This window comes from Varanus komodoensis, unplaced genomic scaffold, assembly GCF_004798865.1.
Source record: "Varanus komodoensis strain SLA01 unplaced genomic scaffold, ASM479886v1 scaffold38, whole genome shotgun sequence".
Lineage (NCBI taxonomy): Eukaryota > Metazoa > Chordata > Lepidosauria > Squamata > Varanidae > Varanus > Varanus komodoensis.
The window spans coordinates 957,073-984,573 of NW_025335909.1; the positions used below are offsets into that span (position 1 = coordinate 957,073).

Below are 27,501 nucleotides of genomic sequence, written 5' to 3' on the forward strand. Positions count from 1 at the left end.
AATGAGCCCCCAAAATTTTGGGAGCCCCTGTCAGATAATACAACGCAGAAACCAGTCTTTCATATCACTCAGCTCAGATATAAATGCCCTGAACCAAAGAAATTGGCAGGGGGTGGGGGCTTCAGCAATGACAAAATCCAAACTCTTAACTTCGGAGTGCCTGGAAACGGCGATGACAAACTGACTTATGCAACGTGGGTTGCTAGGCAATTGGCTATTGCTCTCATTCCAGAAGGGCAATTTTATTCTCAACGAATATTTTCTATTAACGTCAGCCTTAATTTATGTCTCTTGCAGATTTGGGTCCATCGGGGATAAAGCCAGCAATACCACAAAGGATGTTAATCAAGAACTCTCTCGACCCGGCAGCAAATCTCTGTTTGGAGACAAGACAGCCCCTTCCCTCCTGTTCTCCATACTCACCACAAAGTTACGAATTGATCTGTGAAAAATGGTCCCATCGTAGTAATTTTTCTTGCATAGCTTAATGAAGTTCTCGCAGGTTTTGGGGGTCTGGAAAAGAAAAACACCCGCCCTTTCTAACTAAAGTATGACTGTTACTCATTATAGTCACCAATCAGTTTTGCTTTTGCTTTTTTGAGGAGTTGCCCATTTTTATCACCCTGGGTAGGATAATTTCATCCGATTAAGACTAGCAACACCCGGCTTCTTCCCGGGCCACAGTAATCCTGCCAGATGGTTGTTTGTCCCAAAATCTATGCTACCATTTCCCTATTTTCATCCATAGACTCTGTCTATTAGTGCTTCAGTTATACATTTTGAGCCTCTTAATAGCACAAGACAGTCCAAGGCATTTTGTCGCATGGGTGTGGGGCAGCAAAAAACACCTTTACACCCATCTCCTAAGTCCAGGTACATTATACAAAGGGAAGTAATTCTGGCACCTGACGAAAGGAATCCCACAAGCACCTCTCCTGATCTGCAGCAGTCCCCATGCAAAGGGCGTTCATCATATTAAAATCCTTTTTGCAACTAACCTGTCGTCTTGGTTCATTTATCACATTCCTCCCTTTTCCCCTCCTGGGAGGAACCCAAAGTGGCTTATGTAGTTCTCCTCTTCTTCATTTTATGCTCACCACCATGTGGTGAGGCAAGTTCGCCTGAGAGTCACTGACTGGCCCAGAGTTGCCCACTGAGCCTCCAGGCTAAGCAAGGACTAGAATCTGGACTCCCAAGTCCCAAGCCAGCCATCTTCGCACTGTAGGAATTTCAGTAAGACGCCAGGGAGACTAACCTCTGGATTTGGGCCTTCGGGCTGTTTTGCCTGCGTCTTTTACAGGGCAGACCCAAATGATAAACCCATGCCCCCCAGGAAACTCTGGAACTGCTGACAGCCCTGTTGATTCTTCTCAAGGACTCAGTTCCAGCAGGATTGGGGTTTTTTGCAAAGCAAAAATATCACAATTGCCCACCCAAGACCAAGCCACCTCAAAACACTTAGCATTGCAACGGGAAAAATATGTATTTGCTGGAAAAAGTTACCCTTACCCCCACACGGTGAGGACAGCTGCTAAGCTCAGAGGAAGCTGCGAAGTCTTCAGGGGCTGAGAGCTATGTCAACTGCCTCACTAAGCAAAACGTGTCGGCACTGGGACTACTTGCGGCTGGGCCTCCGCACTGCTACTGTCCAGCAAATAAAAATATAGCCACAGGAACAATCCTAAGCCTGCTTGGACAGAAAAAAGGCCCACAGCTCCCAGCCCTTGAGGGCCCGGCTTGCGGGGAGTTGTGGGACCGTTTTCCTGTTGAAACACACATACATGTGCAGCCTAAGTATGTAACCCTCTCTGCCTTTTCGTGACTCAACTGCCTACTGGTTGAACCAAGCCAAAAGCAATAAAGCTAAAAGGGGACAGCAGGACAAAAGCAAGCGTGCTTTTCTTTCTAAAAGACCACAGAATAAGCAGATATAGGCAAAAGACTGGTGCAGGATGGGGAGGGGGGCAATAATCCATTTTGCAATTACTTCTTTAATGAAAGGTGAAATTAGCTTGCAGCCAAGGTTTCCGAGAGCGCACACAATCCCATTTCAGCATTCTGGAAACCAATAACAAACACAGAGAACATGGATAAGAAACACATTATTTCCTTTATTTTGGAAATATTCCGTAGGCTGCATCTTAGAAAAGGAAGCCCATTCTCTTGAATTTAAAAAAAAATGTATGTGGAAAGGGCTTCCTTTGAAAGCGATCAAGCCGTTCCCATGGCCACTGCATGCATCATATAAGGCACATAATACTCTGGCAAGCAAGCGGTTTCCTTAGCAACGTTACTGGAATAAAGTACAGTAAAAGCCAGTAACGATCCTCACTCCATCGGAAACAGAAGCCTATTTTATATCCTTCTAGGCAGTGAAGAAATTGCACCTCTTTTCTGCTTTACTTCCACTCAAAATCAAACATACATAAATTTCCATGTTCTCAACTGTTTATGTATTATGGACCACCTCCGAACTAGAGGATGTTGGAATGGGCCAAAACCCAAAATCCATCTTCACAAATGACTCCCTGTACTTCTTAATGCTACCGGTGGGATTAACCATCCTTTCCAGTCTTAAACATCACTTCTGCTCTTCATGGAATAACAACTGGGAGGGATGGGGGAAATCCAAGGCCAAGAGGATGCGTCCATGATTTGATCCTCAAGAAGGATAAAACAAGAGTGGAGATCCATCACAGGGACAAAGACTGGCTTCATATATCGGAAGTCCCAGGCTCGGTTCTTGGAAAAAGGACTGGGAAAATTCTTGCCCTAGACGCTGCAGAAGCACTGCTGCAGCTCAGCGTTGGCAACACTGGGGTAGGTGGGCCGAGTCGAATGCAGCTCCTTGTTCAGTGCTGCTCACAGGAAATTTGGCCAAATCATTAGTCTTTGACCACAGACATGATTTCGCAGATCATGTGAAGGAGGCTAGACTGAGAGGCGGAGACTGGCCCGAAGTCACCCAGCAGCTTCCAACGAGCAGCTTCCACATCCCTGCTCGTTATTACATCGTATTGGTTCTAGGCCTCTCCTGGTAGCAACCATTCACTTCGTTTTAAAATCGGAGCCATTTTGCAAGCGGAAAGGGGGCCAAACTGACAATGTTGAAACATGCCAGCGAGACTACACTTCCGAGTTAACCACCATCCTCTGGTGAGCTTGCACCAGAGTAGGCCTTGACTGCAGCCCATGCGAAGGGGAGAGACAGCACAGTCCGACACACCTGGAAGGGTCTGGCTGCTTCCTGCCTCTGCGTGGTGATTCCGGGCACCCCGCATACCTGGCAGCCCTCCTAAAGTTCATTTCCTTTTGCCAGAAGGCTCCTAGCATGTGCCCGATTCTCAGTCTGTCTATCAGTGCCAACATGGCGATCTCCAGATCAGTTGGACCACAATGCCCATCATTCCAAAGCTGGCAGGAGTGCCGCACAGGAGACACGGGGAGCAATTAAGAGTGCCCCCGTCTGCAGCAAAAAGCGATACAGTCAATTCCTCCCATCTTAAGACTCTACCAACTCATTGCTCTGCATATCTATACCAGGTCTGTTACCAGAAACTTTAAGAGGCCAGTGTTTTCTCTAACTTCTTATTGACCGAGTTCAGACAACATGATAACCTTAAGTACGAACTGACTGTGGGCTGTTACTAAACCATGGATTATCATGTTGTTTGAACTCAACTGCACTTAAAAGCCATGGTCTGCTAACCACAAACAACCAGGACCCATGGTTTGTGAACTGGAGGTTACTTACGATGGTTTATCATCTCGGTTGGGTTCATAGAACACAATAACCCACATTTCAAGAAGCCCACATTTCAACTGCAACCCGCACGCAGTCCTTCAGTGTGAGCTGTCAGGCTGCCTGAGCCCATCCCAGCGGGCCTTATGATTAATTTTAAACTGAGTGGCAGGTCGGGAGCCAATCCGGACAGAAAAGCCCGGCACGCACACCTGCCCGCATTGCATGACCTGACAATGCTTCCTTTCAGCAAATAGGACAGGACTGGGAGCCAGACAAATCCACACATACACAGACACGCCAGCTCAACGGAGTATAGCCTTTTAACAGCAGACTGAGCTGCCCCCTCCTGCCTTGCTGCTTTTTTATCAGTCGCTGGCGTTTTCAAAAGCAAAATGGGCTGGCAGTACAGTCATTAGCCTGGAAGCTTTGTTATCTCTGTGTGCCTGCAGCCACGCTCCCCTCCCCTTTCTGCTAGGGATATTTCCAAATCTATTTGCTGTTCAATACAGATTGCTACAGCACGTCTATTTTCAGATACGGTCCAATGTTGCAGCATCTTCAGCTGTCATGGTGAGCCACTTTGAGAGACAGCCGGTTCATGCTTTTGCTTCAGGCCATTAAAAAAAATGCAGAAAACAGGAAAACCACGGAGTGCAGGGGCCAAAGTTGCACTGAAGCCCTGGCAAGACAAGCCCTGCTCTCCACATGTCAATGGACTGAGCCCTTGGCAGCGTTTTCTGTGTTGGGGTGCACCCGTTTCCAACACGGGCACACACTTTCCTTTCATCTTCTTTTTGCTACATGCTACTGTGCAAATAAAAAGCAAAACGGTTCAATGAAAAGGACAAAACCACAATAACCACAGAAGGGAAACGTTCCTGGCCCCATCTCTCCAAAGTGTCTTTCCACACCAAAGAGAGCAGCCTTCAATGAAATACTGAAGACGGCTCCAGCTAGAGGATGCTGGGAGTCATCGTCCAATATATCTGGGGAGCACCAAGCTGGGCGAAGACTCTTAGGTGGACAGTGTTAAACTGGAGTTGCGGGACTTTGGAAAACGTGTTCCAGCTACTGAGCATTGTCAATCCTCTTGGGCCAGACTAGACTAGGGCTCTTCCTCAAGCTAGCTGGTGAAAGATAATTAGCCCAACAAACTAAGTAAAAGGCAAAGGTAGAATCTGAATTCCAAAACTCAGACCACTTTTTTCAAACACAAATAGCTGCTGGAGGGCAGAAGTCTGGCCTTCAGCTTGTTAGGAAAAGCTCCTCAGAGGTGTGTCTTCCACCTGCTGTCCTCAGTTGCTCTGTAGATAAGGGATGCTTTTGCAGCAAGAACAAAGCTGTTTGCCCTACTGAGGCCACTTCACCCCACCCCAGGAAGGGGGGTTAGAGCCTGTGTGAACTGACAGCCTCTGAAACAATAGAAGAGAGGTTTAAAAAATCCGCTGCAAGAGGCATTGTCTTTTGTCCTCAGCACAGGGCAAGGGACTTATCCATCACGCACTCTGGCAACTTTGGAAGCCAACCGGGCACCCCTTGGCCTGTTTGGAGAACCAGAACAACCAAAGACAAAGGGAGGGTAAGGACTCTTTTGCTTATCTACTGCGCCCATATTTTGTCACCGTATTCTACAAACTGAATGCCATCCTTAACACACAAGGCAAATTTTCGCCCTGGTTCTCTTCGAATCCAGAAGCAAGGTGCCTTAGCTGGAGGAAGTCTCTGGGGGTGCACACCTGGGGTGGGGGATGCACACAAGAGTAGCCCTTCCCCTAAACAAAGCACGCACCTGCTTCTCATCTCACTGACATCGCAGTTCTGCCAACCCACATCCATGAGTCATGTCCGCTTTTCTCCTCTGCCCTATTTTCTCTGCTCCCACTGGGCTCTCTTCCTGTGACAGTGAAATTATGTCCTTCAACAACACCTAACCTCTTGGCTCCCAAAGATTTCACAAACGCATGTCAAGCAAGCTCCTCCGTGTAGGCGAGAGCAAATGAAATTGGACCGGATGCCGATGCTGCAGAAAAGGGAATGAAGCAGATGGCACAAGGCCGAGCCGAGGAGGTTTGGTGGCACGCAAGATGGTGCGACCCCCTCACCAACCGGCTCACAAGCATGTGCAGAGAGTCCCACGAACCCGAACCCTAACCTCAGGATGCCAGTGACCACAGAATATGACCAATGGGTCGTCCAAACATCGGAGGCTTTCTGGACCAGACCAAGGCTCCACCTAAGCCAGTATCCTGCTCACACACCAGCCAATCATATGCTGGTGGGAACCCAGAATCGAGACACAACCACAACGGCCCCTTCTCAGCCGTGTTCCACACAGGCACACTGCCTTTGATGCCGCAGGCAGAGCGAGCTACCAGCACTAGCAGCCAGAGACAGCCTGCTCAGCAGGCACTGCCCAAATCTGCTCGAAAGCCATTCAGATCAGTGGCCAGCACTACACCCTGAGGAAGTGAACGCCATGATGTCTCCCTGTTCATGTTCTTCACTCCATCCATAATTCTGTGATTTCTACCCTATCTCCCCACTCACTCACCTTTTCTCTAAACTGAGCAACCCCTGATGTTCTGACCTTTCTTCTTAATGGGGTTTTTGCAGTCAGTTCAGTCATGTGAGTTGCCCTTTTTGCAACTCTACAATCTCCACTTTATAGGTGTGGAGACCAGAACCACTGACACTGTTCAGTATGTGATCCACACAAGAGATCTGCATCAAGGTCGTATGATACCAGCAGTTTCATTTTTCACCCCATTCCTAATTATGCCAACATGGAATTTGCATTTCTTAACGCAGCCATATATGGAGTTGCCACGGTCGTCAAGCCACCCACCAGAGCCCTGGTATCGCATTCTGGGGCAGGCATGGCTAGCTCCTATTTTTTTGTCCCGAAGTGCATTGTTTTATATGAGGTTACAATGAACCACACTGGCCACTTTGATGGCCAGCCTCCCAGCCCGCAAAGATCCTCTGGCGCTCTTTGCCAATCCCTTTCTCTTCACTGCCCTAAAGAACCTGGTGTCAGCAGCAAACCTGGCCCATGCCTAATTCCAGGTCAATTCTCAAGCAAGATGAAAGACACTGGTCCCAAAACAGACCTCTGTGGGATCTCACTGTTGATCTCTCTCCACTGGAATAATTTACCATTTATTCCTCTGGAAACAGACCTGAACTCCTGAGGACAGAAACAGCCCTGGCCAAACAAACGGCAGCTGAAACCGTGGGCACTGCGGCACCCAGCTGAGTAACTGAGTCAAGCTGATTCAATTGTTGGTGCAGTTCCAAGGAACACCTGGCCTGGCACCCTCAGGCTTCTCCCCTCCCATAGCAGTGTTACTCAGCAGAGGCAGAGCAAAACAGATCAGCACTTGGTTAAGATTCGCTAGAACCGCCCCAGCATGATGCAGCGCCGGGCTGCTTATGACACGCCATGGCAGCCTTGCCGACTCATTGCATATGGAGCTGACGCCACCTGTTCCTCGCTTCCATCTGCAGCAAAGAGCAGGCAGATGAGACCTGCTGAAGTTCGTCCCATTCACGGCTCCCCAGGAAGGCCTTCTAGCAACCCACATGGCCAGCCTGGTGTCCCAAAATTATCAGGATCTAACCCCTCTCTGCTGCTCTTTTGCAGGGACTCCATTGTAATTCCATCTTCATTTTACAATGTTTTTCTCTTCAGATTTCACGTTCCCCCCCAGAAGCTGCAATGAACAACCTAGGTTAGGTTAAACTAACTTTGTTTCCCGACTGGCTTAGTTTAACCTTCCCCTGGGTCCCCTCACACTTAAGGTGCTTCATGTATTGATATACATTAGCAATGCAGAAACTCTGGACCCAGATCTAACACGATTAGCATGCTCCTTCTGTAATTGTGGTTGTGTCTTCCTTTCCAACTTCCTTTTCTGTCTTTTCAAGTGGAGATTGAGTGACTGCGACTCTGCTTTCAGGTCTAACAGTGTTTGTCGAAGACTGCAACAAAACTCCATCGAGGCAGCGATGCCTATCTGCCCAGAGATACCGAATCTGCACCAAGTGCTTCAGAAGTGCAGGGCCTCTTTCAGCTGAATGCCACGCTCAGAGGCTGCCTGCCAGTGACGGGTCAAAGGCAAGAGATGCAGGGCCTAAATCCCCACAACAGAGCTCATCTTAAAGCTCTTACTGCCAGGAACGCCACCACAGGAGAAATGCTTCAAACCCTTCGAAATGGGGGGAAAACACTGCCCAAGAGCCAAGAAAGCACCAAACAACTGACGGGTGGGGGGAAAGGGAATGAGGCTGGGGGAAGGGGTGTGGCCTCCGGGGACCCCTGGAGGGCTGCCCTCTGGCTCTGGCCAGTTGGATCTCTCATCTGCCTCCTCCGGAGCTTGCCAGTGGACTGCATGGGCCACAAACCCACTGGGCTGTGGGGAAACACTCTCAAGCACCACGTTTTAGCAAGACGAAACACCATCCCGTGAGCGCTGGTGTGGTGCAGTGATTAAGGGCTGGACTGAGACACCAGGAGAGCCAGGATTCTAGTCCTCGCTCAGCCACATCAGCCGCTGGGTGGCTGCGGTCCAGTCACGGCTCCTTAGCCTAACCAACTTGCAGGGTTTTTGTGAGGATAAAAGGGAGAGGAGGACCATGCACACCTTCACGCTTACTCCTTGGTGGAAAGGCATGACACAAACGGAAGGAACAGCCAGTGAGTAAATACCATGTCGCAGTGCAGCTCCAAGTTGAGGTCCCCTTTGTTGGTGTGCAGGCGAACGTAGCCCTTCTTCTTCACGTACTGGTACCGCACCACGTCGTCATCGATGGCAGCTGCTCACGAAAGAAAAAGGGGGAAATGAGCGCGTGTCCAATCGGCATCGCTCATTTGTGAGCGCACAGTGGCGAGACACTGTTCTGGTGGAGGCACGTCTCCCCTTCCCACAGGGCAATCCAAGGACCTTCCGCATGTCATTCTGAGTTAATGTGCTCTTCAGTGCTGTCGAGCGCGCCCTTCTGAAAGCTGAGCTTATCGAGCCCCAGAAAGCGGCCTGAGCTTGGAAGGGCAGAATGCAGTACAGTGCCACACGTCACGGGTGCCTGCTAAATTCTGGGGAATCAACTTGTGCTGAATCAAAGCCTGCCGAGTGTATTGAAATGGCAGGTTTAATGGCGCAAAGTTATTCTCTTTTCGGATTGCTGCTTCAGCCTACAAAGCTCTTCCCCCCGTACTGGATTATACTATGGCAGGCTTGCCCATCCTGCTGAAACACTAGATTTTAAGCCCCATCAACCACAACAAGCCTAGCCTATGGTCAGGAATACTGGGTGTTGCAGTCCAAAATATATGAAGGGCACCATGCTGGGGAAGAGCACAAGCGGTCTGATCCTAAGCTTAGTTACAGAAACTTTATCTATTGCTCCAAAAATTGGACCTCGCTTTCTTTAAAAGCTTTTTCAAGGGTCTTTAATAGTCTCTTGGAAATCTTGATCCACAAAAAGGATCACATGAGCACTGGACCCAAGTTATACATCATGTCACTATCAGAAGACATACTGGTCCTCAATTTGAGTGGCTTTGAAAAAGGGCTGAAAGATCAGAGAGAGAGACCATGTGGCACAGTGGTTAGAACACTGGACTGAGACTCAAGAGACCTGGGTTCTAGTCCCCCACTCAGATACAAAACACCCTGGTGACTTTGGGCCAGGCACTGACGCTCAGTCTAACCTACCTCACAGGGCTGTTGAGGGGCAAAAATGGTGAGGATGAAAAAGATAATATCAGCTACCCTAACTTCCTTGAAGGTTACTCCTCCCTGGTGGCTATATGCTGCCTCCAATATCTGAGACAGTATGCCCCAGTTGCTGGGGAACGGGTAGGGAGCTGCTACAGCACCCAGGTCCTCCTCGTGGCAGCTAGTCAGCCACTAGGTTAAAAGACTGCTGTCCAGGATGGACTTTAGGTTGACTCAGCACCGCTTTCCTTATGTCCCGAGTTCTTGATCTATCACCTTGCCCAGGGCCAGGGTGGAGGGTGTGTGTGATGAGCGCAGGTGCGGTGGCCGGAAAGAACATTACCTGCTTCATGCGTTGTCTCAGGCGCCATGGCAGTCGACGTGAAAGAGGCACTCACTCTACCGGTGGAATAGTGTGCCTGTTCGACAGACAAGAAGAATGTCCGATTTTAAGGTTTACAAAGAAATCGAGGCAGCTCACAATATCTACATATATGTATGCGTATCTTTCTCTCACGAGCAATAACAGAAAGACATGTTTTCCATAAACAAAAGGCTCCCAACCAATCAAACCCTAAAGGAATGCAATGAACCTGCTCCTGATTTGTTGGGTCTCTTCCTGGCTGAAGGTACACCGAATCTCTCTCGACTCTACTGAATATCGCTCGTCTTCCCCAACACACATTTAGAAGTGCTCTGTACAATCCAGCAAACTCAACTCACAGCGTTCAGCTTATCGATTTTCTTCTTCTCCGGAGCCTTCATCGTGGCTGCCAGCACTTCGTCCCCTTTGAATTCTTTGTAAAGTTCCAACAGTGTTTCCCGGGTCTCAACATTTGCGTTTTTCAGATAATAGGATGGGTCCGATTTTGCTTTCTCCTCATCTGCAGAACATTAATGCAAGTTGAGCAAATGGCAAGTTCCAGTTCTGTCTTAAATGACTAGCATAGCGTGGAAGCTCCCATTTCTGATTTTGCTTAACCATGGTGGCTTGTTGTGGTCTGGACTAACACACTATGTTTGCCATGAACTGTGATTAGCTTCTTATAGGAGCATCAGGTGCCCTGCTTTATGAAGGACAGTCCTCCATTGGAAGGGCTGTCAAATTGCATTCCTCTACTCGAAGATTATCTTCTGCCAGAAGGGCTGTCTGGTCCACCTTTAAACCAGAGGTAAAGAACCCCTCAGGAAGAAGAGAGGAGGCAGTCCAAAGCTGCCCCTCCACCGCTTACAGGTCCAGACAGAGCAGGTACAGTTCACTGATTTACACCCTCCCCAGCTACAGGAAGACCATACTGTGCTTCTATTTCAGTAACTACGGGAAGATCATACTGTGCTTCTATTTCAACAACTACGGGAAGATCATACTGTGCTTCTATTTCAATAAGAGTAGTTACAGCTACGTTTGCACCTCTACCTGCATACGGTCATATGCAAATGTTATGGGGACTGCTGCCCTCTTTATTTTGGAGACACACTTCTTTTCCGGCAGTGCAAAAAAAACACCCATTCTTAAACAAGCCAACTAAAAGCTGTGGTTTCTCACTGGTTTAAACTAAACACAGTTGATCATAACCTCAGTAGCAGCTTTAGATGGCGCAGCAAGTGGCGGTTAACCAAAAACAGGAGTGAAAATGACTGAATTCCACCTCCAGGCAACCTGGAAGAGAGAGACGTGGTCTGAGGGCGGGAGCAGAGGGCAGGGGGCCAAGAGGGAGGGTGGGTCGTTTTGTCATCTTAACTCCATGCCTGCATGCAAATTATACATATTTATTTACATATTAACCTTTTCCAAACACACATTGCCACTGGTTGGCAAACAAACGTGGCAGGGCATAGATTTGCTTTGGCATTTCCTAGTCCCAGCACCACTCACGAGCTTTCCATGGCACTATTCCACTCCTATTCCTATGGCCTTTCCCGGAAAAGCCACTTCGCAGAGCTGGGCCTCATCAGCACCCACCTGGGGGAACACTGTGCAGAAGTGGCTCCAGAGTGTGGGGGGGGGGCCCTCAAGTCAGCACAGCAAAGTGATTAGTGTTGGACTGGGATCCAGGACATCCGGGTTCTCCATCAGCCACGAATGCAGCTGGTTCAAAATCGAGCCACACTCTCTGTGGCAGGTCCAAGGGGCCACACCACACCAGTTTTATATGGACTACACTGGTTACCAGTTGCAGCCCAGGTCCAACTTAAAGTGCTTGCTTTGGCATATAAAGCACTAAATGGCTTAAGACCTGACCACGTCAAGCGCTGTCTTCGCCTGTATATGCCTACCAGCCCATTAAGATTCCAGCAAGAGGTTCTTCTAAAGAGCCATCCCTCAAGGAGTTGAGGGAGATGGCAAACAGAAGAAGGGCCTTTTTCGGTTCCCCCCAAACAGGCTCCCCTAGGGAGATTCACCTGGCACCAACATTATTCTCTCTCTGGTGCCAGGCAAAAACATTTCTCTTTACCAGGCATTTAACCACCGATTTAAATAAGTTGATGGCATATATATAGTTGTCCTTCTAACTTGCTATATTTATTATCTTAAATGGCCACTATGATACTGTCATTGTTTCATTATGATGTTTTATATTATGTTTGTATTGTTTTATTGTTTTTAAGAATTGTGTTTTTGATTATTGTGGCAAGTCATCTAAAGATCCATGTTGGGATAGCTGGTAGCATGCAAGTAAAAAATGAAAAATGAATGAATGAATGAAGTTTACTAGGTGAACAGGGGACGGTCTCTGACTCTCAGCCTAACCTACCTTATAAGGTTGTTGTGAAGATAAACTAGAGAGATAAAAGACCATGAAAGTCACCTTGGTTCCAGGAGACTCACGTATCATTGAATTAAAAAATAAACAAATGCCTGGATCCAAGCTTGCTGTGAACAATTTTCTTTGGCCCTTCTTGGCTTCACTCCTACCTGGATCTGTCACTTTCAAGTTGTTCTTAACATGGAAGAAGCTGGAGACATTAAATTTGTCCAAGTTGGTCGGGTCCTTTTTAAAGAAAAAAGAAAAAACAAGCAGAACACAACAGGTTATAAACACAAGTCATTTTGGGCTACTGATAATTCAATTGTCTTAATACTTTTTTTAATCGAGCTTTTTCCAGTGACTGTGTTAATGAAAACTTCTTTTCATTCCAGCAACATCTTACCTGAGTGCAATGAAACTTGAAGTAATTGGGGTTCAAAAATTATTTTCTGGAGGTCTTAAAAAAAAAAAATTAACACAGGAGTAGGAAGAGCACGTGAAAGCCTGAAGTCCAAAAGTAAAACAAGAAGAACTGTCTTAATATGTCGATATGAATGCAAATTGTATAACTCAAGATGAATGCAGCATTGTGTCTTCAGATAAGAAACTTCCAATATTCCATCACCACCAAGTCACTCGCGAGAGCCAATTGCTCCATCTCTCATTAAATGACATAATTATGTCTTTCATTCAGCCCTGAAATTGTTTGCTTTCACTGGTGAATAAATCTTTAGTTTTATGGCTGGCTGTAAAACCAAGAGACATTTACGAAGTCAAGCAGCATAAGCTGGCATCCAAATGACAACCCACTGGCTTCCTTTCTCCCTGCCTCCCAGCTCTTCTACACCATTTTAATTATTTTCCTTTGTTTCTCCCCTTTTCTGGTATGAATTGGAGGCAGCCTCTGCTACAAGGTTTTCAGGAAGAAATCACAGAGGTGTTGGCCTGTGCAAAGGTCATTCCAAAAAAGCTCTTTCGTGACTCAGGGAATGGAGATGTTGCAGATTTACAATGTGGTCAGTTATCAAAATGGTGAAACTAATCCAAAAGAGCAACTGAAAACATTCCTCTATCCAGCAGGAAATAGAGCTGATTTGATTCATATTTTCCCCACCAGAAGAGAGATGTTTCTAATGCTGCATTTTATGGTTTTTAGCATTTATCTTTATTTTACTGTTTTGTTGTATTTCTTCTTCTGTAAGCCACCCAAAGAACATTTACTGGAGAGCAGCCATGTATCTCTAAACATATAATTAAAAATAAATCACACTATTAAAAAGCAAAAGCAGAGCAAATGCTGAAGTCCAGGAAAGCAGAATAGGTCAGAAAAAATGGACAGAACAAAATCCTGCTTCATAAAGTCTGGATCCGCTACTTTTCTCAACTGCTGCCCTGCAGAGCTACAGAACTCACAGTTCAATGAATATTTCTGCGCTGGGAAGGCTAGCGGCAGCAAAGGCAAGTGACTAGTTCATTCCCTTTACTCTCTCCTTGAAGAACAGCTACTCTTTATATAATGCGAACAGGAATAGTTCTCTTCTTCCGAGAAATGTGGGAGGGCACATGTGAACGGCTCATTCAGCTGGTGCTAACAGAACACCAGAAAGCTGGTCAAACTGAACGGAGGAGAAAGGGGGGTTCGTTACCTAAAGCGATTATGGAACAATCCCTTGAACTCCTGACATTGACTGGCAGGCCATCGGATTAAGCGGAGTACAAAAATTCAGCGGGTGCTGGAATCGCCTCACCAGCTGTTATCCCTCCAGGTCAGAACTGGGCCTCAGAGAAGACGGAAAGTGGTGTTGGGAGCTGGGGAAGCGGGCCGAGGTGGAGAGAGGAGAAGGCTGGGCTGAGGTCTCCGGCCGGTTCTGATCAGTGCTCCGGACTCCTGTCCTTGGTGCTTCATCCAGACAGCCAAACACGATCGCCCAGATAAAATGCGGGGCGGGAAGCGTGGCGGCAGCCGATCCCACCGCTGAGTCTCAAGCCACGCACAGGGTGGCTGTGAGCCCTGAGTTTGGAGGCTTATGTGCAGCAGGGGTCCAGGATGTGGGACTGTGCCCTTCAGGAAAATGGCTACTTCAGGTTGATGAACACGCACCTTCATACCCAGGCTGAACTGGGGCAGCATCAGGCTGATTAAATGCACCAAGAAAAGGAACTGTTTTGTGCAAGAGGAAAGCCTCGGGAGGGATGGACAAGCCCGCCAAATACTGGAGACGAGTGAGGCCAGTAACTATGGATGCCACTGAAACTGACACAGGCTCCCTTCGCACTAAACCGAGTATTTTGCCGTCTTAATGAACAATGTGAATGGACTGGGTGCTTGCCGAGAAGGCTTGTTGATTCCTGCTCTGAGCAAGCTAGTAAACAAGCTAGGCTGAGGAAGGTTAGCTAAACCCAGGACTGGGTTTACTGTGTCTAAAGAAGTGAGGATGCTAAGCTGATTTTAAGCTAATATGTATGATTTGTTTACAAATCCTGGCTCATTTGGCTGCAATGAATCAGGTTCTGGATGTCATGTTAAGCTGTTCAAACCTGGTCAGAGAGAGGAATGGAGCATGAAAGGACAGGCCATGGACCCATTTTGGTTTCTACTATTAATTCATTTAAATGAATGAATTAAAACCTTACCTGTAATGTGATAATATCTTGCCGAGTGAAGAGTTCATCAGTTAAAAGATCCTTGAAGGTTTTTGTTTTAATATTCAGCTGCTCAACTGCCTTAGGAAAGTAAGAAAAAAAGATTAAGAAAGGAAATGAATTCGGAAAAACATGTCAAGAGAATTACAGAGTTTCCCCTGCCACTTTTAACAATCGTTATCAGAAGACCGAGAGCATTCCCTCTGGCTTCCCAATTGCATTATTTTGGAATGGTGAAAGTACTGGATTGGGGACCTGGAGATCTGGGTTCAAGTCCCCTCTTGACCTTGAAGCTCACTGGGTGACTCTGGGGCAGTCACTCACTCTCTGCCCAACCTACCTCACAGGGCTGTTGTGAGGATAAAGTGGAGCGGAGAAGGAATATGTAAGCCGCCCTGGGTTCCTCCTAAAAGGAAGAACGGTGGGGCATCACAGTCATCATCAGCACAATTAAGCTGTCCCCACGTTAAGAACCTCTACAGCCACATCTTAGTACCACATAGGGTTCAAAACCTCATGAACCATAAACAAATCACAGGGCTTCGTTTGTGGCTGTGCTTCTTGTAGCACAACAGAGCTGGCCAGGGGCTGCCGGCAGTTTCTGCCCGACACATCTGGAAAGCACGATGCGGCGGCAGCTGCTCGCACGAGCTTGCACCATTGTTCTCCGGTGCAGAACATTACAATTGGGTTCGGCAGTGAACTCACCTCGTAGGCAAAAACATTCCCGGTTGTTTTGATGGCCACAATGTGGGAATTATTGGTGAACACAGTGAAGAGCACCGGACAGTGGTATTTCCCTGGCATGCAAAAAGAATGCAAGGATTCAAAAATAAACCAAATTACTGCATACTTTCACGTAATAGGCAGTGACGGCTACAGCGCTTTTCTAAAGAAAGGTTTTGATTGACTGAAGCAATTAATTTTCCTCCTGTCCTTCTGCGCAGGAGCTCTTAACAGCAACCCACCAACCTGAAGACCTCCCCTCCCCTTTTATTCTTACAACCACCCCATGAGGTACGTGAGGCTGAGAGAGAGCAAGAGGCAGCCCTCTCTTCCCTTCTGCTCTTCTAATTAACATTTTCTAATTTCATTCTGCTAAACTGCAAGCAAGCAAAGCTTTCTTTAAGTTACAGTCTCAAGCTCTGTTACCTTTCTGTAGAATCAGTCTATGAATGCAATAAAACGGAGCTGAAGGACCCACCATGTCTGTGGTTATGTTCTCCTGGTGCTTGTGTCAGCTCTTCCCCACTTGGTTTACAAGGAACCCTACCTCCTGGGGCCTGTACCAGAGAGCTTGGAGCAATCATCCTTGGTGCCTGCCCAAGCTCCCCTTTTCTATGGGAGCGATGCTGGATGGGAAAGACCTCCAACTTCCTTTCCCATCCCTCCTCTGGCCCCTCCTGCCTTGCCTGTGTTGAGATTCCAGAGAAATTCTGATTTTTTTCTGGTGACTGTCTGATAAGGATTCATCCTGAACTAGGAGATGATTTCTGGGAGATCCCTCCTTACTGAAGCACCCAGTCAGTTTACTATTCAATATGTTTGTTAAGCAGAGGCACTTAACTTTGAGATAACTTCAACCAGGCCGTCTGCATTGCACCACCAACAGCTAAACAGCCTGGGAGGAACCTGCAACCGATTGCAGAAGGGACTGTCTTGAGATCCCAGTCTAGCTCGGTGGGTTCCTCCAGGCTGACCATAACAATTCCTCACTGCTGGTCTTTCCTTCTTACGTGATCTCTCTCTCTCTTGAATCTGACATTCCCAGTCCCCTCTTTCTCCTCTTCGGAAAGGCCTTGGTTCCCATGGTTTCGGGAGCAGCTTGGCTCTCTCTTCCTTCCTCCTTTATCCCATTTCGTCTTTCCTTGGTCTTCCAGCCTCTACTTCCCCCTCTTCATCTGAACTGCAATCTATTCTCGTATCTTTCTGCAGAACTAGATGGCTTAAGCCATGCGGTGAACGGCCCCAGGTCTTGCAGTGAATGTCTCACTGACCTTGGTCCAGTGTGCTAACCACTACACTACACTGTCTGGAAAAGAAACCCCACACATCAGTCATCTTTCAAAGCACAGGGGCTGCAGGCTGGCAGAATGCATGCAGCATGGTGAAACAAACTGACACTATTCCACAGTCTTCTGGCAGAAGTTTGCACGAAGTAAACTTCGTAAATTCTGGATTGCATAAGCAAAGAATTTCATGGCTGCTTCCCAATATGTAGGCGTTTTCCAGGAAATACATATGCCCAGACTAACAGGCCCAACGTCCTGCACATGCAAGCACGTTTCTTTAAATGGGAATAAATAAGAAAGGCACCAAGGGATTTTGGAGCTGGAAGGGGCCTTGGAGGTCATCCAGTCCAACCCCAGGCAGGAATAGGCAGTTACAGCTTTAGTCACAGAGTCTGCTTGGACAGCCTTTATCCATGCTGCGACCTGGATGAGAACTATTTTGTTAAAGCAACAAGCCAAGGAAAGAAGGCTGCTTCGGGCTCTGATTGCAGCTTTACGCAAGCCCTTGCCATGGCCCAGTGCAAGGGCAGAAATGACCATACGCCTCCAGCTGCGCCACAGTCCCAGTCCTCTCTTCTCCCCCTCCTCCTGGCAACTATTTAAATGCAACACCCACCAGAAACTTCACATCTGATCATGCATTTCATGTCTCTTTGGCCCTGATATGGCAAGGGAGCAGGTTTCATCTAAACTGCAGGAGAAACTTCCTGATCGTAATAACTGCTCAGCAGCAGCGTTTTCTGTCTCGCTCAGGAGGAGGCGAGCGCTCCTTCCCTAGAGGCACAGGAGGGCTGCAGCAGAGGATTTAAATCAGGCATGCTGACCTGCAGCCCACGGGCCACAGTTGGCCTGACAAGCCAACCCCAGTTGGCACATCACAAGCGACTCATCAAGAAAACCCAGGGTTTCCTCTTGGGATATGAGCTATGAGTCGTTCGTGGCTAACAAACCATGTTTATTACTACTGCTGGACTCAGGCTGCATGGCAACCAATGCTTTGGCACCAATCTATGGTTCCACGATAACCCATACTGGACCACACAATGCGAAGTGTGAAGGTCTGGGACCCAATGTGAGCTCTGGACCAAGCAGAACACAGTCCAAATGTCCCTCACTGATGATGCTCACCAACTCAACTCAGATTGAACACCCTCCTTATGGGGTCATTGTGCATTTTCTTTGATTAGCTTGACATTTCATGCCTAGAAGCTTGACTGTAACCAAATCTTTGGCTAAGCAGGAATTTCAGAGGACTTGAGTAAGAAACTCAGTCTGTGCAGGGTCTGAGAAGATTTTGTATTCCATCTAGGTGAGCCAAATTCTTGCAGAACTGATGGTGTGTATTTTTCAATAAACTCTTTGGCTTCAGAGGAAATTGAATTGTAAATTTTTCCAGAGGGTCAATGTAAATATTACACATTTCTTAGGTAAACAAAGCAATAAAAGCAGAGGGATTTAGGAAATTTATAGGTTGACTTGGTGAAAAAGCAGCAGCAATAAGTGGTAACACTTGATCAGCCCACTGATGTGGGCTATTTCAATGAAACTATGACGCATCTTTGGTTTGCCTGAAACATTGCTTCCTAGTTGCAGTTCAATGAAAAAACAAACAAGACGGTACCATCCAACATTGGGTAGTTCAATTTGCTATGGTTTGCCCACAGGGGGAGTCCACCAACTGCAAAAATTAGTATTACTAATACAGTACCCTAACCATTACACCTTTAATCACAAAGGCAACAAACATACCCCAAGTTTCTAGCCCTTAAGACTGAAAAGAAAAACTGGAAACTTTCCATATCCTTCCTCAGCAAAGAAATCCTACAGATACCAACAGCTATGGAAACTCTAAAGAATGACAGGCAGTCTTGTGGTACCTTTCATTCCAAAGACTGCAATCTACATAATTAGATCGTGGATGCTGACAATGCACTTTTCTGTGCGTGCAAAATACATGCCCTGCCTTTGTATGGGGAGCCAGCTGCACAAACACAGAGACGATCCCACAGCAATGCCCCCCACCCTCATAAGCAATGGCTCAAGATCGTATGGTCGCTGCACTAACCTTTTCTTTTCCGCTTATGCCCACCTTTCTCTGCCAGCTAAGGATATTATTCACTCCATCTGACAAAGTAAACCCTGTTCCACAAAGGCTTATGCCATAATACAGCTCTTATTATTGGAAGTGCTCAGAAGAGTTTTTGCTGTTTCTGAAAGAACGCAGCCCTCCCACCGCCAAACCCGAGACATTAAAGGGGTGCCAAGCAACCTGATGGAGAGGAAGTTATCACGGCGGGCAAAATGCAGCAGTTGGCAACATGTGACGGGAGAGGGGACTGAGGGCTGGACAAGAATAAGCACGGGCACATTTCCCTATTTCCATTTGTGCGCGAGATCTCCAGGGGAATACAGTCCTGATTAAGGTGTACAGAATGATGCCTGGAGTGGTGAGAGTGGATAAGGAGACATCTTTCTCCACGCATAATACTAGAACCCAGATGTTCCCACAAAGCTGATGGGTGGCAAATTCAGGCAGATCAAAGGAAAGACTCTCTTTCGTACAACACACTGTTAAACTAGGAATTCACTTGCATGAGATGTAGGGATGGCCATCAATCTGGACAGCTTTAAAAGGGGACTGAGTCTATTAATGAAGAAGACAGCCATCAGCAAAGATTTTTGATTCACAATGCCCCATAACTGTGAAGGGAAAACATCTTTACCCCTCGATGCAAGATCAGGCTGCTCAAAACAAGACGTTTACAAGAGTTGACTGAATGCATAGAAGGAGCTGCTTCTGACTTCCTGTTCTAACAGATTCTTGGGCTGAACAGAAACTCGGAGACATCTTGTTCATCAGTGGTTCAGTTTTTGCATCTGGCTCCAGCTGATGGACCTCAGAGTTCTAGCAAAAAGACCCAAGATGGATCTTGCAAACCTCAGCTCTGATCACCTCCCACATAGACAAAAATGCCCGTTACTCTGTGCTATGTCAGGGCGTTCGTGTTTGCATGCACTTTACATAGGAAAAAAGAGGCTTTGAAAAGGGAATCGAAGTGCCGACTCACCATCGCTGTTTTTAGCAAAGTTCAGCTTGATGAGAGATTTGGCGTCCAGCTTCTGCAGGGGTAAACAAACACAGCAGTTTAGTGTTGCTTCTGGTGCTGACCCCAAAGAGAGGAGGAGTCATGTTGCTTCTATCTTAGGAAGTGCTGTCACGGCACATGCCGAGACGAAGACATATACCCAATCCATACTCCCGGCGTGTAACAAAGGGGGTGCAAAGACACTGTTCCCCAACAAACAAGAGGCAGTAGAATGGTTATGAAGGGCCCTTAGTACCCAGTCTGGAAGAGGCAACTTTCAAAAGATATCCGACTCTGTTTAGGCAGGTATTTCAAGGACCTTCTGCTCCCATCTAAGAGTTATATTAGATGCGACAGTACGCGCATAACTGTGTGATTTGGGGTTGTGGCTGTTGGAAAAATAGCAGATGCAAACTGCAGCAGGGACTCCTACCCCTTTCCAGGGTCCCACTCCTAATAGGAATTTTCTTTCAAACAAGAACACAAGAACACAATGCCATTCTGAGTGGCTTTTGTAAAAGCCTCGCTACATGGGGGGGCGCATGAGGGGTTAGGGCACTGTGAGAGTATGTGGGGGGTCTATTTAAGTCATGGGGTCACACCCAACAGTGGTGTGGTCTTACTCACTTTGGACATGTGTCCTGCAACAGGCCTGCCTGGAATCTGTTTGTCTCTTGGGCTGAACAGCTCTCCCTCCCTGTTTTAAACAGTTAGCAGTCATGTTTTAATTGCTGTAATCTGATTATGCTTTCTTTCTTCTTTTGCTATGCCACTTGGGAATGCTGTTAGATGTGGGGCAGTATATGAGTCTTATAAATAAATTAAGACAAGCACGTCGCACAGGAGGGAGAATATTTAGATATTCAATTCTATTATCGGACAGTAAAGAACAGTAATTAAGCCCAATCTGTACTTTTAATCTTCTTTCTGATCTACTTGTGCTATCAGCCTGGAACCACTTGGATAACAGTTTTTAATTTTCTGTTTTCCAAGACAGGGTGGGAGAAATAACCAGAACTCCTGAGATACAAATTAAGGGAAATGATTTCCTTTTGCCAGTTCTTCTCAGGCTTCCAACAATCAATTAAAAAACAGTCCTTCATCCCTGGCTTATGACAAATGATAAAGCCTCCAGTTTGGCCTTGTTTCCAGCTTGTCGTGGTGCAAATTAAAACGGAAGGCTCTGCACACAAAGTGGAGAGGGGCGATCCTTGCAGCAAAGGCAGTCTTGTGATGGCCAACCAGGCTAATTAAAAGCAGCAACTCCAAAAGGAATTTATTCTGGAAGGCTGAAGAGTGAACGAGGAAGTTATTATTGCAATTAGTCTTATTAATTTCCTCACTAAAATAACCATAATGTGTCTTTTTGTCGTTCCAAACCACTTTTTTAAAAAAAATCAAAGGCTTCAATTTATTTCTTGATGATGGAAACAAGATTCTCATGCATGGGCATCATCTAATCCTAGCCACACTTCTGTAAAGCACACTCGAAAACTAAAAACTGCAGCGGCCATACACTTGAATAAATTTCTAGGCCTCACCATACAGCTGGAATTTGGATTAAATTTAGAGCTGTTTATACCCTTCCTTTCAATGTTTCCATAAAAATAGAAATTTAAAAACAAACAAGAGAGAGAATGCTTGCAAACAAATCAAGCAACAATGGAAAATAAATGGTAAATAAAGCCAGTCTTTGGCAGAAACAAAACCCAAAGCAAGATGACTACAGTATTTGAAAAGCCTGGACCAATAGAAGAAAGGGTCCTGGGACCAAAATGACATCACAGAACATGCTGAGGGAGCTTCCTCAAGAGGCAGTGTTTTACAGGGAGGATGCCACTACCAAAAAGGCCCTCCTGCTTCAGTGCCTGGAGATACATTCCTTGGCTTAGTGAGCTGAGATATGAATGAGCTTGGGTACTGCTAAGCCCCAATTCTGAATCAGTCCATTGGTGCCAAAGAAAGGGCTTTTTTTCTCAGCAACTGACCACACAGGGGGGTAATTTTCAAAGGTGATTACAGTGGCAAAGGAAAGAGTTAACTCTTTTACTTACACTTACACACACACACACACACACACACACACAGAAGACACACACAAAGCAACCCCCCCGTCTTTCCGTCAAATTATGCTTGTGGTCAGGGGGAAAACTTTTCCATTAATCTGGGATAACCTGGAGCAGAGGGCAAATGATCTGAAGAACCTATTGGAGGAGCCTAGTTTAACGCCCACTGTGAAATTTTTAAAAACCAAAATTGTTTCTCCATGGATATATTAATATACATTAACGCCTGCAAACTGCATGCTGAACTGAGCCCCCTGGGCAAGGCACCTGAGTCTTCTGAAGGCCTTCCAACACCCAGGCATGAACTCTTCAGGTTACACATGCAAATCATCTCCCTTCCAGCAAAGAAAGCCAGCAAACAAACCAGGATATTTTCCATTAACTGAGTCTCCCATTTCTTCCAAGCCTGCAGACTATTTAACTGCTTTACAACAAGACCAGACCGTCAAGCATGAAATGCTTTTTCTGCTGCTCTGCAGCCCCGGTGTGGTTCTTACAACGCCACCACCTGTTGCCTTATGTGCCCTTTGTATTAAAATCAGAATCTTGTATTAAAATTACAGATTCACTGTTTTCTTAAAGGACCTTTCTTTGATCACTGAAGCAGGACTGCCATCTCTGAGAGGAGCAAGAAATCAGGAAGCAACCGGAGGACACCTGAACCCAGATGAGCCTAAAGTGATGCGTTAAGTTCGGGGAATCAGGAGAGAATACAAAGCTCTTTCCAAGCCTGGAGACGTAATGCAAGACTGAAAAAAGAACCTCCCCCTGCCCGCCCCATGTTCTGCAGTAAACAAGGATGATTCAGACAACAGCTTCCTTGCTACAGTGTGGTCCACACAGACTCGTGCTGCTCCCACGCAGCCCTGTGACTCTGAGCCATCTGCAGAAATTGCTGCAGGATTGTTGTGACAGGGGTGGACAGATGTCAGGCTCACGGGGTCAATTTTGTTTAGTTTTTTGTTTTTGCTAGACCCCTGGGAGCTATGAACCAGGCCAGGTGCAGGAGGCACAGAATTGATTCCAAAGGGGTAGCCATCCTTGGGAACAGTATGAGAGAAAGGCTCCTGACACTTTATCAGCCTAACGTGCTTATTCTGGCACAAATGTTCAGGAGCTAGTGGCCACTTCATCGGATGCATGGAATATGCAGAATTTCAGGTTAATAAACAGTGCACATCTTGACAGCAGTGGAGAACTGCAAACAGTGACCCAGTTCACATGTAATGACTAACCACGGGTTAAGTAAGCTGTGGTTGACCGGGTCTGCACAGGACTGAGGGCAGGACACTGTCTCTTGCTCACTCGCCATTTCCACTTGGCATCTGGTTTAGAAAACAATCCAGGAACACCCCATCTGTGGACCATTTGGTGTGACTTGCAAACCTGGAACTTGCGCCCCTGAGTTTTAATCCCCAAACAAATAATGGGTTAAGATTCTGAGTTGTTTTCCTCTCAAGAATCCAATTTCAAATCCACACATCAGGAAAAACAACAAAAGAAAAGCACATTTTAGATGCAAACTAGATGCAAAGCAGAAGCGGCAGTTGAGAGGAAGGCTGTACTTTTATTCACTGTCATGCAGCTCATGGGTTATAATGAGCAAACTGGGTCAGTAAAGTCTGAAATATATTAAATATGGAAAGCGACATCCCCTGGGGTCGGGGGGGGGGGGCTCTGCCCACAGAAGGCCACCCTGCCTGATTTTCAGCAATCTCTCCCATAAAAACATGTACTTTCCACAGCTCATACCATTGACTAAGATCTCATAAATTGCTGTATGGAATTTTTACGGTCTATCCTGGGAAAGAAGTGAATCCAGCATACATCTGGATCTAACCCACCATAAACCGGGGAAATTCACCATGCAGTGGTTGTGGATAACACAAGCACCCCAGGGCAAGGTAATTCAATCCAATTAATGTTTATATCAAAAATCTTTCATCCCAATTCAAGCCTCTGGCAATAGAATTATGCTTGCTGGTGAACTCTGGCCGAGGAGCATAATTTTTTTTTTCTTTGAGGAACTTGCTTTGAGGATTGGAGCTGAATGGAGCTTTGCTGGATATGCCCAATTGCCTTCATTTCAGTGGTATTGTATGTGCTATTTTACTCCTCCTAAACAACTGGAAGTCAACAATCCTTGCAGACCTGCTGCCAATCACCCAGCATTATCTACCGCTAGATCCAGAGCTGCCACCTGCCCATTTTGGCATTAATATTGCCAACCAGGCACCAATAGCATTCCAGGGGGATCTCAGCCCGTGGAAACTGGCCAGGTGAGCCCTGGGGCCCACGGGAGTGGGTGGCCCCTCCCTGCTGTTGTTCTTCTACCGTGCTGCCCGGGGATGCTGGGGGCAGTAGTTCAACGCACTGGGCCTGCTGCCTCAGCATTCTTTCCCAAAAGAGACCTAACTTAGATTCCCCATGGCTTGGGTTTGGACAAGTTCGACCTTCTGTTTTGTATTTTTGTCCGTATTTTACTGACTTCGTATGTTCATATGTTGTGGTTGGTTTTTATTGTGCTTTCTCTTGTGATTGTGAGCTGCCTGCCCAGAGGTGCTGTGGCACAATTGGGCGGCATACAAATGTTGTAAACAAACACATAAACTAGCGCAGAAAGTGCAGTTTCAGAAAGCTCTGGGGATGGATACATAGGTACTGCCAAAGATGCTTGGTGGTTACTGTTTTTGCTATCTTGGGATGCCTTTTGTTTGGTGAAGACACTCCTTTAAAAAAATCATTTTCTTTTTCTTGCTGATCTTGTTTTACACCAGGGGTGCAGAAGCTCAGCCCCAGAGGCCTAATCCAGCCCTCTGATGATCTCCAGCAGAAAAGACCCTTCTGCCTTTCTTGCCACTACCAAGTCATGTTGGCTTCCCAGTTTTTGCGCAGTTTTGCCCCTCGTTCTGGAAGGATGAAATGCCTCTCCTCAGACTGACTTATGTTAGGAAGCACTTCCAGCAAAGATATGCTGGAATTTTGGCTACACCACTTTCGGTTTTGACCCCCCACCACCAAAATTTCTCTAAAATGGAATCTGGCCCTTGGCTGAAGAAAGCGCCGCACTTCTATTTTACACAAGTAAGCCAACTTGAAGTCCCAACAGATTTTTAAAAAAGCCAAACATGTTGTTGATAATTAAAATACAGGGAAATGGCATTTTAAAGGTAGGCAAACCTAGCCAAATATACCATGAAGTTGGCATTACTGAAACAGACTGCGGAATCCAAGTCTCCTTAGAGTGGGATGTGAACAGACCCAGTTCCACTTCAAACAGTTGGTGCATAAACCGTTTTTTAAAAAAATCCATATTCTATTCAAATGGTTTTATCGCACCAATTCTTTGGTTAAACAAAGGGGTCCAAATCAAACGGCATCACCACCGGTGCATGCTGTGCGATTCAGGGCTTCGGGAAAAAAGGAGCTTTGCCTTGTTCTTTGTTGGAGAGGCGGCTCTCGCAGCACGAGCCGAGCGACTTTTGGCAAATGACCTACTTTCCAACAATCCGGAGCAACCTTGGCAGCTGAGTTCTCCCTCTCCCTTCCCCGTCTGCCAGCTGACGCAGTTCAGTCCTCCCGGGATGGAGTCAAACAGGTGGCCGCCTCCCTCGCCGCTGTGCAAAGCAGGAGAATCCTCCGATTGTGTAGGTTAGTGGGGCACCGGGGCAGATCAGAGAGGAAGCGAAGCTCATGCTAATTGCCCTGCTGCCACAGACCAGCGTGTGAGCAAAGAGCTGAATTATACCTTCTCACTTCACTACTTGTTCTGCAGGGATGCCTGCCGGCCTGAGCTTTCATGCTGCATGAGGCCCAGATCGAGAAGGGGTCTCCTGCTTCCAGGGGGCAGTCAGGCAGCTATGGGGCTGTCCCCCCAATTGGCTCAGAAGCTGCAGCTCTCAGGGAAATCTGCGAGATGAACTAAAGCAGGTCACAAAATGCCTTGCCCCCCTACCCCCCAACCGCTTGAGAGGCACATGCTACAGTTCTTGAAGGAGCAGGCAAGAACCCGGTTCAAATCTCTGTTCAGATTTTGGGCTGATCTCTCAGCTTAACCTACCACAAAGAGGAAAGGGGCCATGTATTTAATCCCGAGTGCCTTGAAGGAAAGGCAGACTAACAATGGCACATTTCACCTATACCAGAAATATTATTTATTCCATTTCTATACTACCTCACAGCCAAAGCTCTCTGGGCAGAGAGCTAATTCGCTTATTCTTGTTCTGCGCTGCTGCGAATGAGCTTCCAGGACCATTTCAAGAAGCTGCTTATCCTATATATCAGGGCTGTTGAACTGCTTTCACTCCTTGAGTTGGATTCTATTTCAGAGAAGTTCTGGAGGGCAGGGCCCAAAATACCAACTGTACCAGCATGTTTTAAGTCATAGCTCTCACTGCCAGTAAAGAAGCCCTGGGAGGGGAACGCCGACCGTGCAGAATGGGAGAAAACCACACAAAAGCAGGGAAACCACCAAGTGGAAAACTGGAAAAGGGGCCCGGCATGGCAGGGAAGGGCATGGCCACCTGAAGAATCCGAGGGGGCCAGATGTGGCCACCAGGGCTGATGTTGCTGATACACACTAAGAGCAAACTCCTGCCCCGGTGTACAGACACAGTGGCCCCACGCACATTCAAAACGGACATATTAGGAGCCTCGGGGAAACTTTAAGGTTACAGAAAAGCAAACCAGAGAGAAAGAGCTCCTGTGTGTGTATCTGGAGGGCGAAACGTCCAAAGCAGTGCCGGCAAGACTGCTTATGCTCAGTGAGTGCAGGATGCTGACAGAGGATGGGATGGGAACACAGGGATGGGGAGACAGAAGGGGGCACCCTAGGAGCGGGTCTGGCTGCTGCACTGAAGGGGAATGGTCCGTGCTACCACCCTCTCCTGCAGGTCCCATTTGAAACAGTTCTGGCCTGCAACAGCCTAGGCTGCTCCTCCCTGGGGAGGCTCTTGTCCAGCAGAGGCCCCCCAGTCCTTCACGTTTGGCAAGGGAGGCCCTGCACTTAATCCCCTCTTTTTTGCAGGCAAAACTGGTACAGGCAAGAGCGGGGCCTTTGCGGTACTTGCACCAAACTCTCTGAAGCTTTCCAGCCAAGGGAAGCTCCCCTTACAAACTTCTTCACAGCCTTTCGTTGTTGGATTCAAAGTTGTGGCCATGTGAGAACACTTTCCCTGGGACTGGCTAAATAGTTTTAATTTTGCTCTGCTATTTCATACTAACTTCACGCATTTAGACCCCCCAGCCTTTCAAAATAAAACCTTTCTGAAGCAGCTTTATGTTATAAACTATTAAAGAAATGCTAAAGTGATCATAAAGCACATGCGTATAAGTGGGTTTCAAACATTCAATCAACTAAGGAATATGACAAGATTCTTTGGAACAGCTCCGTGGATGTCGGAGAGGAAGCCGCAAAGATTTCTCAAGTTTCTCCCTTACATGGGCAAAAAATACCACACTCCTGTCTGCTGGAGGTAATGGG

At 47.0% G+C, this 27,501-nt stretch overlaps 1 protein-coding gene across 1 annotated transcript in view; it reads right to left on the bottom strand.

Annotated features, from left to right (window-relative positions):
• Positions 1-27,501, bottom strand: part of PPIL2 (peptidylprolyl isomerase like 2) — a 52,159-nt gene that overhangs the window by 17,344 nt on the left and 7,314 nt on the right. The window contains exons 6-13 of the mRNA XM_044440613.1: positions 19,936-19,987; positions 15,564-15,655; positions 14,847-14,936; positions 12,380-12,455; positions 10,186-10,346; positions 9,806-9,881; positions 8,454-8,560; positions 424-513 (exon numbers count right to left, since the gene is read on the bottom strand). Coding sequence (XP_044296548.1) covers positions 424-513; positions 8,454-8,560; positions 9,806-9,881; positions 10,186-10,346; positions 12,380-12,455; positions 14,847-14,936; positions 15,564-15,655; positions 19,936-19,987 — 744 coding nt within the window. The remainder of the gene's footprint in view (positions 1-423; positions 514-8,453; positions 8,561-9,805; positions 9,882-10,185; positions 10,347-12,379; positions 12,456-14,846; positions 14,937-15,563; positions 15,656-19,935; positions 19,988-27,501) is intronic.